The sequence below is a fragment of the Marmota marmota genome, unplaced genomic scaffold, assembly GCF_001458135.2.
Source record: "Marmota marmota marmota unplaced genomic scaffold, marMar, whole genome shotgun sequence".
Lineage (NCBI taxonomy): Eukaryota > Metazoa > Chordata > Mammalia > Rodentia > Sciuridae > Marmota > Marmota marmota.
The window spans coordinates 5,261,631-5,278,112 of record NW_026000196.1 but is presented as its reverse complement, the minus strand read 5'-3'; the positions used below and the strand labels follow the sequence as shown (position 1 = coordinate 5,278,112).

Below are 16,482 nucleotides of genomic sequence, written 5' to 3'. Positions count from 1 at the left end.
ACTCCTGATTTTTAACTAGCTCCATATCTACTCCAAATGAAAACTATATTTCCCAGCTTCCCTTTTCCACTAGGTGGGGTCATGTGACTAAGTTCTGCTCAACAGGTTATGAGTAGGAGTGTGGTGAATTGGAGGTGCAGTTTTTAAGTTGAAATACAGGGCATGGAGTATTCCTCTGGAGAGGGACCCTGAGCATCCCAGGGTGAAGTGGAGGTCTTTCCTGAGTCCTGAGTTAACAAAGATACTGAGTGTGATGTGACTTCACATCCACTTGACCAAGAAGGCTTATCACCACGGCGATGCCTCCCAGAACAAAGAAAAGGCCCTCATCAGGTTTAGATCCAAAGAAGCAAATTTCTGCAGTTTGAGGAGGTACTTAGGAGGTATTTTGTTCTTGTTTCTGGCCAGGATCAGGGCACAAAAAAAGAGACTTTTATATCATATACTATTTCCTGTGCTGTCCTATTCTATATACTGGCCCCTAACATCCCAGCTAAGGTCCAGGGCTGGGTGAGGGATCTGAACCTGGACAGCAGGCATGTTAACAACTGCAGCCCTGCCCAGGCCCCAGCTCTCATGGGTTACTGAGAGGGTGACTTTTCTGCCTTTGGGAATATGGCCTAGCAAGAAGGATCATGGAAATATGGAGAAATGGATAGCTTCGAGTGTGTTTCCAGAACCCCAAGAGAAAAGCAGCATGAATTAGTGAGGGGCTGGATGGTTGGCTCTTCTCTCTGTACTTCCAGGCCTGATGGCTCTTTTGCAGCAGATGCCCTTGGAGCCTTGCCAGAGTTAGGCTGGACTCTGCCTTTGCAGCCCTGTCATATCAGCTTTGAAGGGTCCCTCTTGTCAGATCCACACCTCCCTGCCCCCCAGGGAATTGCTGCTGCTTGTGCGATGTATGGGGGGATGGTCGGTCGTGTCCACATGTATATGTCCACCAACCACTCCCTTGTCCCCATTCTTGGCATCCTAAGACTCCAAAACTATGGATGGAAGCCTGTGACTCATTATACCAAAGACCTGCCAAGGCCCCAGGGCTCTCAGGTATGCAACAGAAAAGGGTTCAAGAGGGTTCTTATGAGTGGAAGAGGATTTATAGGGGATTGACGTCTATGGATGTCTAAAAGGAATGACAGACAAAATTATCTGTGTATATTTCTGTAGCTGCAGATTAAAATAACTAGGAAAATAGGGTTTTGTTTGGAAGACTACTTGACATTATCTATCAATATTTAAATTTCACATACCCATATAATTTATGCTATAGATATATCCACACATGTATAGAACACTATTTGGGTGATGCTGGAAATCAAACACAGGGTCCCAAGCATGGTAAGCACTCATTCTACCACTGAGCTACATCCCCAGGCCTACATGAGACATTTTTGATAAGGATATTTATTAGAGCACTGATTGCTATTGCAATTACACTACTGATATTTCAAAAAGATTGAAAACAACCCAAAAGTCTGTCATTAGGGAGCTGGTTAAACCAAATGTAGCACAATCATGTTATAAAGTACTTACCATTAAAAAAAGCAAACAGGGTATATGATCTATTTATATCTATAAATAGATCTCCAAAATGTATGTTCAGTGAGAAAAGAGAAAAGCACCTGAGCATACTATCCCACATGTGCACATATATGTGGGGTATGTGCACATGCTCTTGCGGTGCACAGCATAGAACTGGAAGAATACATGACAGAACTGGGAGATTCACAGAGGAAAACACACAGCATTTTGCAATGTTTAAATTTTTAAATTATACTTATGCATTTCCTAGATTTACCAAGTATTAACATTTCCCAAAACAGGATCTGGAAAGAACAGTGGCTATAGAGTCCATATATACGGTCTATATGATATAGACTACGTGGGGTGGAACGTTAACATTGTAGTCCCCCAGCATTTAAAAGTGACTATGCAAGTGGAAGGAAGTAATGATGCAAATGGAAATGTGGCTGTGAGCAAGAAGGTGGCACTACAGAGGACAGACCAGGCACTTGGTCTGTGTCCTCAAAAAGTGATGCCAATATTTTAAATAAACACACAGAGCTTTTGTACTTGATTATTATTCCCTTCAAAGTAGTTTGCTGAGAGCCTAGATAATCAGAGGATCTCTGAGCTGAAGGCTAAAAATGTGTCAAGAACTCCTGTCAAGAACACCACATCAGGGTGGTGACATTTTTACTCATTTGGAAGCAAAATATTTGTCCACAGAGGAGGGATCTGAATTTTGGAAACAGTCAAATGTCATTTGGCTACAAGTTCCGTTAAAAATGTGAGATATCAAGTTAAGCAATTAGTTTTATAATTAAAACAAAAAGAATGAATGAAAAGAAAATCAGAGCATGCTGTTGCTCTAGTGCCCCTTAAAAATCTGCTCTGATGGTCAAGCCCCAAAAGGATGCTTTTAAAATGATGTGTGCCTTGGCAGCACGGTTGTGGTGAGGTTCGGGCTCCCAGGAGGACTCCTCTGAAGGAGTCAATGCTCGCTTGAAAGTGTAGGTTCTGAGGATTTGTTAGAGAAACCCGCCCAAGCCCATGGGGGTGGCGCAGCCGTTTGGGGCAGGGCGGGGCGCGGGCGTCCGGGGCTCAGCTCTTCTTGCGTAGCTGGCTGTACTGCGTGCGGCCCAGGATGGGCTCCATGACGCTGGGCCGGAAGAAGCTGTCGCTGACCCTGCGCTTCGGCTTCTCGCGGGGCATGGCCAGGAAGCCGCAGCGCGGTACGGAGGTCGTCTCGATCTTGTCCTCCAGGCCTGGGCCCCGCGAGCTACGAAGGCTGCCGCGGTGCTGCGCCAAGCGCGGCGCGGCCGGCTCCGGGCTAGTAGGCGGCGCGCCAGAGCCCTTGCGCTCCGCCTCCCGATGCTCTGTCTCAGCTGGGGGATTGTCGATGTCTCGGAATTCGCTCTCAGGTTCCATCAGAGACAGCCTGGGGAGCTGAGAACCCGGCAGCCACGTTAGATTCCCTACTTGGCCCTCGTCGCTACGCCTTGGGTCCACCACCCCTTCTGGGGTCCTCGCCTTCATTCCCCCAGGAGTGGCCACAGGCTGGAATGTGAGACAGCAGGATGGGGGTCACTAGGGTGACTCGCGAGGTTCTGACAACTCTGATCTCCATCAGCCAGACTCCTCAGGCAAGGCAAGCCATGTCTCCAATGTTTCCAGACCCCTTGGGCTTTTCTAAGGGGGACTTTCAAGAAGAAGTCAGTGTCTTTAGAAACCCTCCCTTGGATTATAGGCTAAATGCAACCCACACATTGACCCAGCCAGGATCAGGGTACCTGCCTGGGCATGTTTGGAGCCCAAGGAGGACAAGCTGCCTGCCAACCCCCACTGAATGCCTCTTTGTGGGAGTGACTGAGTAACCCAGCCCTTGGCCAGCTTGAAGAGCATATACCTCCTGTCCTGCCCTGCCCAGCCCTCCTTGCACCTGCTCAATCTGTAACTTACTTTGGGAAGGGGCCTAGAGGCTCCCAAAGGGATGGCATTGGTGTCTTTTGGGTTTTTCCTGTTGGGATAGGTGATAGAATTGGGACTGGGCTAGCTGCCTTCTTTGGAATTCATGGCCCACCCCTCAGGGTGTCCTGGAAGCCTCCCAGCAGGGAAGCCTCTGTCAGGTCCTTCAGTTGGTAGCTAAGGGGTGAGGGCTGAGCCACTGGGAATCCCTAGACTGATAGTGTAAGTCCTCCACTGGTGAGAGAAGCGGGCATGTCAGGGAGAGCCCTCTGGTCAGGGCCCTAGGCCTCTATATTCTTGGGTTTGGGAAAGGCCTCAGTATGTCACAATGTTTCTGGGGCAATGAGAATTGGAGCAGTTCTCCAGGGATGGGGGAAAGGTGGGAGACTGCAGCATGTCAATCAACCCTCCTTTATCTGTCCTCTCCAGACCTCCCTGGGAGACAGGTTAGCCCTGGATGGGACTCACCGGCACATAGTGCACCACTGTGTCCACCACGTTGTCAGTCACACCCTTCAAGGCATCTGATAAGGACATGGCCCTCCCCTTGGTGGAGGAGACAGCAGGGGCTGGTGTGAGGTGCAGTATCCTCCCTGCTGTGCCCAGCACAGCCATAGGTGCCCAAGTTACAGCTGAGATGGTGCCCTGGAGAGTCTTCTGCAGGGTGTGTGCCACACTGCCCAGGAGGCCTCTGGAGCTGGGCAGGGCTGCTTCCTGAGGACCAGAGCAGGGTCAGCACCTCCTACAGTGGCTCTCCTGACCTTTCCCCTCCCACCAGTCCCAGAACTAGAGGGGAAGAATGTGGACACCAAACCAAAGAATGTTTAAGCCTGGCTCTGCCGTTAGCTGTGTAGCCTTGGGCAAATCACCCTCCAGTTTCTCTTTTCTTTTCTTTTGTTTCTTTTTTTGAAGTACTGGGTATTGAACCCAGGGACGCTATACCCCTGAGCTACATCCTAAGCCCTTTTATTTTATTTTACTTTATTTTGAGACAGGGTCTCGCTAGGTTCAAGGCCTTGAACTTTGCAATCCTCTTGTCTCAGCCTCCCAAGTCACTGGGATTACAGGCGTGCACCACTACACCCAGCTCCCCAGTTTCTTCATCTGCAAAATGAGAGCATAATCTCTACCCTGCCTCTCTTAGGGGGTTTTTGTGAGAGTCAACTGAGTGACATGGAAAAACTTGTGCATTTAAGGGTGGGGGAGAGTCCTGCACCCATGTACCCTGTCCCTGGGATGGGGACAGAGACCTTTTCTTCACCCTGTGTCTCTGCTGTTCACTCCCATGTGGGTTGTGGGGTCTTCAGGTTCCTGCTCACCTCACTGAGCTTGTTCTCCTCAGCCTCTGATTCTTCCTCCTCCTCTGTCTCCTCACCCTCTGTGTCTGTCTGGTCATTGTGGTCCTCATCCTGAGCAGCAGGGAGGTTGTGCAGCCAGGGCACTCGTACTTCACTCTGCCTCCGGGACACCACCTGCGTGGCCATCGATGCACCCCACTGGGCCAGGCTACTCTGAAGGAGAGATGGTAGCAGATGGCTGGCCTAGCAGCCCTGCTTAAGGCCAAGGGGAGCCCCAACAGCCAGAGTCCCTCCCCCCAAAGCCACTTGGTCCCAGCAGACATTTCTCAGCACTTTTTATTGAGGGTAACTTATACCATTGAAGAGCACACATCTTTAGCATACATTTCTTAAACTGTTGTAAGTACACATCTGTGTAACTACCATAGATTGATAGAGACCATTTTCAACACCTCAGAGGATCACCCAGGGCCCAGACTTAGTCTACCAAGTCCTTTAAGAGTGAGCACTATTCTGATATCTATCACTATGCATTTGTTTCAGCGATTTTTTTTTTTCTTTTTGGTGCTGGGATTGAATCCAGGGCCTCACCATGGCAAGCTCATGCTATATCATTGAGCTGCCCCTCTGACTTCCATGCCTTTTGGGAGGGGGTACAGGGAGTAAACCCAGGGGTACTTAACCACTGAGCCACACCCACCCTTTTTAATATTTTATTTAGAAACAGGGTCTGACTGAGTTGCTCAGTTGCTGACGCTGGCTTTGAATTTTCAATCCTCCTGCCTGAACCTCCTGAGTCTCTGGGATTATAGGTGTGTACCACCACACCCAGCTCCATACCTATTTTTCAGCTTCACATAAATGTGTATTTGTTCGTGAATAGCTTCTTTAGTTCCACATAATGCTGTGATAGCCATCCTTTTCGTGAATAGCTTCTTTAGTTCCACATAATGCTGTGATAGCCATCCTTGCTGCGTATACAAGTGCTTTCCTTTTTTCATCCTTGTATAATATTCCCTTATGTAAATTCACCACCATTTGCCCATTCTGGTATGAATGGACCTCTCTGTAGTTTCAAGTTCTTGGCTAAGAATAAAGCTGATAGGAACATTTTTGACATTGTCTTTTGGGAGACAAAATCGGTCATTCCCCAAGGGAGTCCATATTGTATAGATTTGGGGGATGCCATGAATGGGGGCACCTGAGCTTCTACTCACTCCAATAGCTGGACCAGCTATGTGGATCAGCCTCAGCTCTCATTGGTAAATGACACTTAATGCAGGGGACAGAGGGGAACCACTACTCCTGTATCCCAATGGAGCCAAACCACCTGGTGCACAGCAGGTTCCTAGCATACACGTGCTTAATGAACAATCCAGGCCTAAGAATACTTTTAAAAGTACCACTCTCATGATGGCCGAAAGTGGTCATCTTCTTGCTGACCCTCATGCTTTAATGTTGTTTTATTTCCAATCTTGGCCTTAGTTTCTTACTAAAGTTCCCAATGGGGGAAAAATCCAGCCATCTGAGATAAAATACACATAGAGGTGGGGTGGGAGCTTCAGGAGCTAACCCATGTGAGCCACAACCTAGCTTCCCCCACGCCCCCAGAAAGGGGCTGGGGGAAGCTAGGTTGTGTCTTGGACCAAAAAGCTGGGGGAAGCTAGATTTGCCTTGGATACAGTGGGAGTAGAATTAGAAGCCTCTAGAAGGAAAATCAGAAGCCAGGGGACAGTCAGAGACCAGGGCCAGTTGGACTGCCTCCCTCACAGAAGGGTTTTGTGCTATAAGGATGACACTTCCTACTACCTGGATAGCAGATGGAATCTGCTCCCTTGCAGGTGGGAGGCCTCACAGCAAGACACCCATGAGGGGATGAAGTAGGGGGACTCAGAGGGAGACAGATGTGGGTGGTGGGGCAGGACCACTCCAGAAAAAGGGCCTGTCCTCTTCCCACATCCTGCCCTTTCTCTCACTCATGGCTTGGACAATTAGCTCTCCTCTCCTCTTAAAACCCCTTGTTCTTAGACCTAAAGTCCCAGCCCAAGTTGGAAGGGAGAACATTCCCAAGACAGAAGGGACCAGGGGGCCCTCAGTGCTCCCAGGCAGGATTCAGGCAGTGCTCAGGGCAGACACTCACCAAGGGTGCTACGCCTGGGATCCACATGGCCAGGGAGTGGCCCTGCTTCAGTGCCCAGGCTGTGGTCTGCATGGTGTGTCGAGAGAGGGTGTTGGCCAGGGTCCCCACCCTGCTCACAAGGCTTGGCTTGGCTTTGGGAGGCTTCTGGGCCCCCTGGTGTCCAGGAACAGAGGCTGGGTATAAATTTGGGAGAAAGAAGGGAAAAAAGATGAGAAAGGGGCTGGGGGAAGCTAGGTTGTGTCTTGGACCAAAAAGCAGTTGCCCTAATTCTAACACAAACTCACTTTTTTTTTGTGTGTGTGGTCTTGCCATTGAGCCTAGAGGTGCTCTACTGAGCCACACCCACCCTTTTTAATATTTTATTTAGAAACAGGGTCTGACTGAGTTGCTCAGTTGCTGACGCTGGCTTTGAATTTTCAATCCTCCTGCCTGAACCTCCTGAGTCTCTGGGATTATAGGTGTGTACCACCACACCCAGCTCCATACCTATTTTTCAGCTTCACATAAATGTGTATTTGTTCGTGAATAGCTTCTTTAGTTCCACATAATGCTGTGATAGCCATCCTTTTCGTGAATAGCTTCTTTAGTTCCACATAATGCTGTGATAGCCATCCTTGCTGCGTATACAAGTGCTTTCCTTTTTTCATCCTTGTATAATATTCCCTTATGTAAATTCACCACCATTTGCCCATTCTGGTATGAATGGACCTCTCTGTAGTTTCAAGTTCTTGGCTAAGAATAAAGCTGATAGGAACATTTTTGACATTGTCTTTTGGGAGACAAAATCGGTCATTCCCCAAGGGAGTCCATATTGTATAGATTTGGGGGATGCCATGAATGGGGGCACCTGAGCTTCTACTCACTCCAATAGCTGGACCAGCTATGTGGATCAGCCTCAGCTCTCATTGGTAAATGACACTTAATGCAGGGGACAGAGGGGAACCACTACTCCTGTATCCCAATGGAGCCAAACCACCTGGTGCACAGCAGGTTCCTAGCATACACGTGCTTAATGAACAATCCAGGCCTAAGAATACTTTTAAAAGTACCACTCTCATGATGGCCGAAAGTGGTCATCTTCTTGCTGACCCTCATGCTTTAATGTTGTTTTATTTCCAATCTTGGCCTTAGTTTCTTACTAAAGTTCCCAATGGGGGAAAAATCCAGCCATCTGAGATAAAATACACATAGAGGTGGGGTGGGAGCTTCAGGAGCTAACCCATGTGAGCCACAACCTAGCTTCCCCCACGCCCCCAGAAAGGGGCTGGGGGAAGCTAGGTTGTGTCTTGGACCAAAAAGCAGTTGCCCTAATTCTAACACAAACTCACTTTTTTTTTGTGTGTGTGGTCTTGCCATTGAGCCTAGAGGTGCTCTACTGAGCCACATTCCCAGCCCCCCCCCCCTTTTTAAATTGAGACAGGGTCTCATTAATTTACTGAGGCTGGCCTTGAACTTGCAATCCTCTTGCCTCAGCCTCCTGAGACCCTGGTATTTCACTTTCCCTTTTTACAGATGGGGAGAGTAGACCGATGACTATGGATCACTCTGAAACTCCCTCTGGGCCTTCCTGTTCTTGAGCAGTGGCTGGATGAGCTCTGGTCTCCCACTCTTTCCCAAGTACATGGCTCCCCAGGGAACATGGGTGGCCTTATGGCAGATACCTGACTCTTCCTTGGCTGGAGGGAGGAGGTACTCTACCACCTTCTCAATGCTGCCCAAGGCCAAGTCGGCCCCTCCAGAGGCCAGTCGGCCAGCTCTGGTGTTAGCAGCATACTCCACAGTCTCTTTGGCCATCCCCCTCGCAAGCTCATAGCCAGCCAGAGTGGCCCCCAGGACCTTGTCCGAAGTGCTTGTGATGGGCACACTGATGCTATTTCTAGCACTTCGAAGCCGGGTGGAGATGGTGTCCTTCAGCTCAGAGGCGATCTGGGAAAAGGTGGAGAGAGGGTCAAACACATGGGTCTCCTCCTAGCCCCTGTGAGAACTGCCCTCTCAGAGCCTCAGGCCCTGAGGCCAGCTCCCTGGAAGGCATCATTTAAAGTCCAGGGGACTGGCATCTATGTGTGGGCACCCAGATTAAACTGTGCCAGTCACTTTGACCTCCAGTCTTCCTTACACCACTATGCTGCCTGTCAGGGTCCTGCTCATCCTTTGAGGTCAGCCCCAAAGGCTCCCTGCAGGTGGCATCTATTCTGATACCCTTGTGCAAATAAGGCAAAATTCTGTCCTGACTCCTCTGTCCCTCCCTCAGAAGGCTGGTTCCATCTGCATTTATATTGGTTTATAGAGATAGTTGACTTCTTCTAAGTTCTTCACTGAAAAAATTTACCTTCCTCCTAAATAGCCTGGGAGCTCCTCTGTGAAAAGACACTGATGCCTTTATTTATTTATTTTTGGAAGAGTGAAAGGAGTAGGATTTATTCAAGTGTGGAGAATAGAAACAGAACTCTTGCAAGGACAAGAGGGGACCCTAGTAGGGGTCATCCATTTTTGCCCTTTATGTGGAAAATGAGAGTAAAGAGCACTGGCCTGTCCTCCTGTGATCTCTGCTTAGGCTGTGTGGCTGGGCAGTGTCACTGGTTTTCTTATCTGTACAATGTGGGTAACAAGTCTCATCCCAGAGGACTGACAAGCAGATAAAGTGAGAGAGCTCTGTGAATCATGTCATGGTCCCTGAATAGGGCAGGGCTCAGTGAATGTTTATGGGATGGTAGGTGGTTGATCAATTAAATGGATGAAGCCAAAGATTGAAGCTTATTCCCCAAAAGTGCCTAACGCAACCAGCCAATAAACATGTGGCCAGGTCAAGTGATTTTTTTTAATGTCATGGCCCATAAAGAGCTGGATCTCTAGGACATGGGGCTGCAATCTTGGGATCCTGATGAGTGTGACCCATGATCTTAGGTAACTATAGTCACCAAGTGGTGCAAGGCAGACCCATGGAGCCCCAAGTCCCAGGGCCAGATATTAGGAAGTTGTGGGACCCAACCAAGCTCCTGTTTGAGTTTTCCCAGGATTTGTGCCATGACCCCTCTCCCATTTGGCTTCATAGAAAGAGGAAGAACCTGTTGTGCTGCCTTAGGTACAGGGGGCCACCACCAGCCTTGCAGACCGCTTGCCATGGATACTCAGACTCCCAGCTCTCCTTTCTGAGAGGCAGTGACAGCAGTATAGGCATCACTGGGGAAGAGGAAGGGGCTCACCTTTTCAGGAGGGTACTGGAGGGCCGGGATCTTTTCCTCCAGATGGTCCAGGCCTCGGCAGGCCAGCTCATTGGCAGCTATGACTGGAAGGAAAGGGCCGTGTTGGGGTGAGCCCTGCCCCCCACTGTGAAATCTAGCAGTGGCTTCTGTGCCAAAGAAAGCCCTCAGATCCCCAGCTCTCATCCCCAGTTCTGCCGCCTCCCAGGCACCCATGAACCCAAGGCCCTTTGCCATCTTTAGCTTGTGACTCCTTGAGACCAGGGCCACTTTCAGGGTTGCTCAGACATGCACTCAAAGCTTAGCTCCTGTATTACATGGCTCCAGGCAAGACACACCTGTTGGAGCCTCAGCTTCTTCATTTGTAAAATGTGGTGCCTACATCGCAGGGTGGATCAAGGGAAGGAACTAATACTACCCTCCCCTCTTCACCTTCCTCTCCTGCTCGGAGGCTCTGGGTGAGCATGAAGAAGAGGGAGAACAGAGATGCCAGGTGGGCAGAACTCTGGGGCCTTGGCATTGGCCTTGGTGGAGCCGGGCATAGGCCTGCTTAGCTCTAGAGGCGAAAAACTCCCAGTCACAGCTGGTGCAGGCTCCAGATTGCCCAAAGAGCCTTACTTTTAACCACTAGGTGTCAAGATGGTGGACAGTGTGAAGAGGGTCACAGGGAAGAGAAAGGAATTCCCCCAGAGAGTGGAGCAAATACCAGAGGATGCTAACATTTCAGAGACTATTGCTCAGGGGCTGTCAAGGACATAAGTTCTAGATACCAGTTTTCAAGGGTATTCATACATGCTCTTTCATTTATTCTTTATCCCAATGTATTATTAATTAATCAACTAATTAATTAATTTTGCAAAATTCTCAAGCAGCAGACAGCCCAAATGACTTGGCTCTTTTCTCCTCCTCCTTTTACTGGTGGTATTTTTTTTTCTGGTATTGGGGATCAAACTCAGGGGCACTTAACTACTGAACCACATCCCCAGCTCTTTGAATATTTTATTTAGAGACAGGGCCTCATTAAGTTGTTTAGAGCCTCACTAAATTGCTGAGGCTGGTTTTGAACTTATGATCCTTCTACCTTAGTCTCCCCATTTGCTGGGATTACAGACATGCACCACCATGCCTGGCTAGGTATTGGGGATTTAACTCAGAGTCACTCTGCCACTGAGCTACAACCCCAACCCTTTTGTTATTTTTCTGTTTTGAGATAGTCTTATCGAGTTGTGAGGCAGGCCAGCTCATTGGCAGCTCTGACTGGAAGGAAAGGGCATAGGCCTGAATTTGCTTGAATTTGCTATCCTCCTGCTGCAGCCTCCTGAGTCATTGCAATTACAGGTATGTACCAGTGTGCCCAGCTTAGCTGTCTTCTCATTGGACAGAATGAGACTCAGGGAATGTATTTTAGGAGTTTGCAGGAGGGGAGGCTAACCCAGGGCCTGGGTCATCTTTACAACTGTCCTGCTTGTTGTGTGGAATCCTCCGATACCCACAGTTCTCTACTTAGTATAGTGGAAGGTGCTAGATTTCTCAGCACTGTTGGGATTTCTCTCTGCTCAATCAAAAGCCGTGCCTTAAGAGATCATATTTTTAGATGGAGCAGAAATTTGCATGGGGCAAGTCCATTAAGACTCACATCAACAGTTGTTTTCCACCTTTAGGTCTCTGGTGGGTAGCTCTCTGCTGTCCCCACCTGTTATCAGCCAGAACCATCAGCGGTGGGTGGGTGGGTGGGTGGACTTCCCTCTCCAGGTCAGCCCTAGTGTCTGCTATCCCTGTCTCTGTTCCAGACTCTGTCAGTTCTTGCTGCTGCTGGAGTTGGATCTAGGGTGGGTCTGGTCTGTCACCAGGCCCCACCTTCACCACAACTGGCATAGCTCTGCCCATCCCTTTCCCTGAAAATTCTTTGGCCCATCATTGCCATCTTAGGAAGATGCCAGCTTGGCTGTAGTTGAGGCATGTATAGCTGGAAAAAGAACTGTATTTTTTTTTTTTCAGTACTAGGGGTTGAATCTAGGGACAGCCTATCACTGAGCTACATCCTCAGCCCCATTTATTTATTTATTTTAAAATTTTGAGGCAGACGCTTGCTAAGTTGCCCAGGTTGGCTTTAAACTTAAGATCCTCTTGCCTCAGCCTCCTGAGTTGCTGGGATTACAGATGTGCACCACTGTGCCTGGCTTGTATCTATATCTTTCTATTGGTAGATGAGAAGACCTGGAGTTGGGGTGAGGCAGATGGGGAGCAGTCAGGCAGATAGATGGGCAAGTTACCAGATGATTAGACAGGCTGACACGTGGTAGTGAGTGTCAGTGGATAGGTGGGCAGTGGCCAAATGCCACGAGGACTCACACTGGGTGGACAGTCTGCGCACCACTGGCTCCATGCTCCAGGCGGCCAAGCTGCTGGCGCCCTGCACGCCCTTCTCGTAGGCATTGCACACGGAGGCCACCAGGGGGTGAGCTTCCTTGGTGCTGGTGTATGTCTTCTGGAAGCACTCACAGGTGCCGCTCACCACAGGCAGCTGCATGACGCGCTGTAGCACATTCTCCTGCTCCTGGCAGGGAAGAAACGTGTACAAGTTAACCATCTCCTTTCTAGCCTCCCGGGAAGGTGACTCCAGGGTTGGGCAGCCATTGGCAAAACTATTCTGAGTCCCAGAAACCTGGGAGGAACCAAGGCCAAAAATGTCTTGGATGCCTTGGTCCTGGGAGCCTGAGGGAGCCCACAGGGAAAACAAGAGCCAGCCTGCGGTAGCCTTCTGGCCATAACCCATCTCTGGGGGGCTGCTGAGGCAATCTGTTCCCAGGAGCCAAGCTGAATTGCAGCACCCCTCCTAGACTTACTGGTAGAGAGCAAGTGTTGTCAAAGTGCCTGTCCAGAGTTTTAGTCCACCTCTGAGTGGTGGCTTCATCTAGGCCTATTCCATCCAGGTCTTTCTGAGGTCCTGCCTCCCTGCTCGTGGAAGCTGGTCCAGTGCTAAATACGCTCTCCTTCCCTCCCATCTATTTCTGCCTTTCATGTCTTCTCTGAAGCTTCCTAACTCTCCTCCCTCACATCAGAAGCCTCTGAGTTCTTCCCTGGGCTGTCTCTGTATTGATGTCACTGTGCTGTGATTCCCTGGGTACTTGTTACTCTCTCTCCCAGTAGACTGTGCACTCTGTGTTCTCAGTGCCTAGCCAAAAAAATGGATCACAGAGCTGCACCTTGTAGAATGCCTAAGTTTTCAGGGCGCCCAGAATGGGAAGCTTGGCCTCTAGGAGGCTCTGTGGCAAGAAGCCTTTCCAGAATTTCTTTGCTAGTCTTGCATTTGCAATTGTAACTGCAATCCATCTTCACCCTCTCCCCATCCTATTCTCTCTTCATTCTGAAACAACCCTGAACTATTCTATTTCATCGTTCATGGATTGGTGTTCTCACATCTGAAGTCAAATATGTCTCCCTTTGAAGGTTACTTCTCTGTACTAAATAAAATAGCTCCAGTTCCTAACTTGGTCCACACCATGGTCTGGTGACCTCCTTCTCTGGATATGCTACAGCTTAGCACTGTCCTTTTTGTCAGTGACTCTGTGAGTCAGCATTATCACCATCACTTTGCTGACAGGGAGACATACTCAGAGATGTGAATGACTTACCTAAGATCACACAGCTAGTAATTGACAGAGCCAGGATTCCAAGTCAGACTTGAAATGGCATATCTGGAATTTGCTTTAAAATAATGTAAGGTGAATTGATAGGGGTGAGGATGAAGTAGTTTGGCTGTGGATTCATGCTAGTGAAGGGTGCATAGGACCTTACTATATTCTTCTACCTAGTCTTATGATCACAAGAATTCTCCAGATTAAAAACACCCCAGGTGTGACTCATGCTCAAACTCTGCATAGCTTCGAATGTGCCGCTGTGGCAGGGTTCTTTCTGTCCTAGCAGCAAGGACCTAATGCTAAGTTAGCAGGGCCATCAAGAACACAATGGACAGAGCAGGCCACAGTATTTTAGCTTTTCATCCTGATGGTGAGTTGTAAACTGGAACTAGAAAAAGACTTGGATAAGACACAAAAAAGTATTTTCTTTAACATTTTGGACAGAGTCTTAAAGGGTTATTTGAGACAAAACCAAAGGGAGAAGCAGATGCTGGGAAAGGAGGAAAACTGTTAAGATATTACTGCATATGACCATTTTACGCCTCTCTGTGTTGTGGGCTTCAGTATAAAACTTAGCATGTGAACCCTTGTGCAGAGGTTAATTGAAGCCTAATTGGTGACGAGATAGGTTTATAATTTTTAAGTTTCACTAACCATTTAAACTGTGCCCAAATAATAGAGGTTTTGCCAAGAGGTATCAGGCACACCTAAAAGGATCAAAATCACTCCAAGTCACAGTGAAAATCGCAACAGCTGTGAACTAGATGAACCATTCATAGTATAAATGATGCTGGAGTCACAAACTTTAGTGGCTCTGCATGAATACATTCAGCTGGCTGGTGGTGAACAAAACAGGGACTTATGCAGCAGGGTTTAGAATATGGTAGTTCCCTTCCTTTCTATTCTTCCCCACCCCCAGCCAGGATTTGTGCCCTTTTTCCCCCCAAGGGCTTAGGTTTTTGGTTTTTTTTTAATTTTTTTTAAGTTGGAGATGGACACACAATATCTTTATTTATTTGTATGTGGTGCTGAGGATCGAACCCAGTGCCTAACACATGCCAGGCAAGTGTGCTAATGCTGAGCTACAACCCCAGGCCAAGGGCTTAGTTTTTAATTGACATTTTTTCCCCCTCCAGAGCCTCCCATAGCCCTCTGCAAAAGGTAGTGAGAGCAGGAATAACTGAAACATGGTCAATGACCTAGTTTATAGTTTAGACATATCTTGCTCCAGCTCCCCCGAATCTCCCTCCTGGCTCCTTCCTCCCATCAGGTGTCCATTCCCCACCCCGCAAGAGCCCAAGTTACTCACAGGAAGGTCTCCATCCAGCAAGGTTGGGCCCTTGTTGACTGCCATCCTAGTTCTTCACGCTGCAAAGCAGAAAGTCCCAGGTCCGTCAGAGGCCCGCAGGCTTGCAATCCACAGTTCCTTACCTCCCATGGCCACCCACTGGACCCAGGCGGTCTGGGGGCACAGATTGTCATTTCTTAGAGTTCCAGAGCACCAAGTTGCTTCTCACCTACTGGTCAACACCATGTTTCTTATAAAGGTTTACGATAAGAAATGAAAAAATGCAGGTGGCCATGAGAGATAAAAGGTTTTAGATGAAGTACTGGGCTCTTAAATGAAGATCCAAAAGAGACTAAAAGAATTAGTTTCAGGGCTGGGGATGTGGCTCACGCGGTAGCGCGCTCGCCTGGCATGCGTGCGGCCCGGGTTCGATCCTCAGCACCACATACAAACAAAGATGTTGTGTCTGCCGACAACTAAAAAATAAATATTAAAAAATTCTCTCTCTCTCTCTCTCTCTCCCCCCCACTCTCTAAAAAAAAAAAAGAATTAGTTTCAGGTTTACTCTCCTTTATAAAAAACAAACAAACAAACAAACAAAACTGTGGTTTAATTCCTCTGTTTCTAAGACAGCATCGTGTCCCTCTATAACTCAGCTAGGCAAGTAACCAGTCACTCATAAAACTAGCTATTTCAGCTGTGTTCTGTAAAAACTATTGACCACCAAACAGCTACTCTAGAGTCCTGGTAATTCACCTTGAATCTTTCCCTCAGTAGTTTCCCTGCAGGTCTCTTCATCCCCAGTAAAAGTCCCAAGAGGCCTTTACCCTCAACTCCTTCCCTTTAATACTCATAAACAAGCCAGGTAAGGGGAATCCCCCAGGATCCCCACACTCACTGCAACGGACCACCACCTCCGCCTCACAGAGCCCACACTGTGGAGTGCCTCCTCGGCAGGAACACTTCCAGCCACTCCAGGGAGTCTTGGGAAATGCTACCAGGCCTCTCAGCTAGAGGAGGGCAGAGAAGAAGAGAAAGTTGGAGCAGCCTGTTGCCATGGCTATCTGACCCAGGGTCCCTTGGGCTCATCCTAACTTCTATAAGGATAGTTAGCCAATGAGAAGGTAGATTGCAGAGCTGAAGGACACCCCAGGCTCAGAGAATTCATTATTCCAGAGTCATGAGGAATAATTCTATAACATCAGTCCTCAGTTGACAAAACTTTTGCTTTTCATAAACAAGGTATTAACACATATGTCATTAAATCCATAAGCTCTAAAGTTCCAATTATTCTGTAATCTTTGATCCTTTTCCCCACGAGGGTCCTGTTGGACAATTTTCAGTTTGTCTGATGCTTTCTTATTTACTTCAAAAGTGAATATTGATGGGGCTGGGGGTGTGGCTCAAGCGGTAACGCACTTGCCTGGCATGCGCGGGGCGCTGGGTT

The 16,482-nt window shown here is 48.4% G+C and overlaps 1 protein-coding gene across 6 annotated transcripts; it reads right to left on the bottom strand.

Moving 5' to 3' along the window:
- Positions 1-1,386: 1,386 nt before the first annotated feature.
- Positions 1,387-16,095, bottom strand: Plin1 (perilipin 1). 6 transcript variants are annotated; one of them, XM_015493074.2, is made up of 9 exons: positions 15,934-16,095; positions 15,057-15,115; positions 12,459-12,663; positions 10,110-10,192; positions 8,568-8,832; positions 6,907-7,079; positions 4,788-4,979; positions 3,937-4,182; positions 1,387-2,949 (listed from the first exon to the last, which is right to left on the bottom strand). In XM_015493074.2, the coding sequence occupies exons 2-9, from the start codon at positions 15,099-15,101 to the stop codon at positions 2,605-2,607; spliced, it is 1,554 nt and encodes a 517-aa protein (XP_015348560.1). In that variant the 5' UTR covers positions 15,102-15,115; positions 15,934-16,095; the 3' UTR covers positions 1,387-2,604. The 6 variants fall into 6 exon arrangements, with proteins under 6 accessions (XP_015348560.1, XP_015348559.1, XP_048646225.1 ...); XM_015493073.2 differs by lacking the exon at positions 15,934-16,095 and adding an exon at positions 15,792-15,916; XM_048790268.1 differs by lacking the exon at positions 15,934-16,095 and adding an exon at positions 15,426-15,449.
- Positions 16,096-16,482: the final 387 nt, after the last annotated feature.